Source organism: Penaeus monodon, chromosome 19 (genome assembly GCF_015228065.2).
Source record: "Penaeus monodon isolate SGIC_2016 chromosome 19, NSTDA_Pmon_1, whole genome shotgun sequence".
NCBI lineage: Eukaryota > Metazoa > Arthropoda > Malacostraca > Decapoda > Penaeidae > Penaeus > Penaeus monodon.
Window position 1 is genome coordinate 22,614,621 of NC_051404.1, and position 654 is coordinate 22,615,274.

The following is a 654-nucleotide window of genomic DNA, read 5'->3' on the forward strand; positions in this document are numbered from 1 at the left end:
TCCTTTACTATGGGCTTTCATATGTGAAACAGGATGTTATGATTTTGTCTTTGATAGGAGATATTATAATGTAATATTTTTTTTACTAATTGTTGAGCTTAGTGATATTGCACGGTACTTAGAAGAGACAGCTGTGGATTTCATAACATTTTTAGAATTGGTTCAATAACAGCTTCATTAAACAGTGTCGCTAGAGCCATGAAATAACATTGCACTGATAACCCACTAAGCAGCCAGAAGAGACTACACGTGCCTTTCTTAAAATGGTCACTGCTAATGCCATAGGTTTCGTCTCTTTTGTTTGTGTTGAGGCTCGGGGAAGCACTTCTGATCATGGCATCTAACATACTGTGACAGGGAGACCGTCGGGAGTGACCCACATAGAGGCTTTCATTAACAAGATGGTCTATCCTGCAAATTACATAATTTAATTCTCTGGAATAATGTTCGAATATATTTCACAAAATCGGTTGGCTATTAGTACCAAATCCATCGACCATCTCTGCTGAACTCTTGAAATTCCTAAACGATTTAGATAAAGTATTTCTTTTTTTTTTCTTTCAATAACTTATCTGCATTTTTTTCTCTCCTTTATAGTCCAGTGGTATTTCGATCTACTGCAACGTCTAAGACCCGCTAGCTGACCGGTATTAG

General features: G+C 37.0%; 1 protein-coding gene across 1 annotated transcript in view; it reads right to left on the reverse strand.

Moving 5' to 3' along the window:
- Positions 1-654, reverse strand: part of LOC119585360 — a 77,683-nt gene that overhangs the window by 24,115 nt on the left and 52,914 nt on the right. The window contains 1 exon segment of the mRNA XM_037934030.1: positions 227-411. Coding sequence (XP_037789958.1) covers positions 227-411 — 185 coding nt within the window.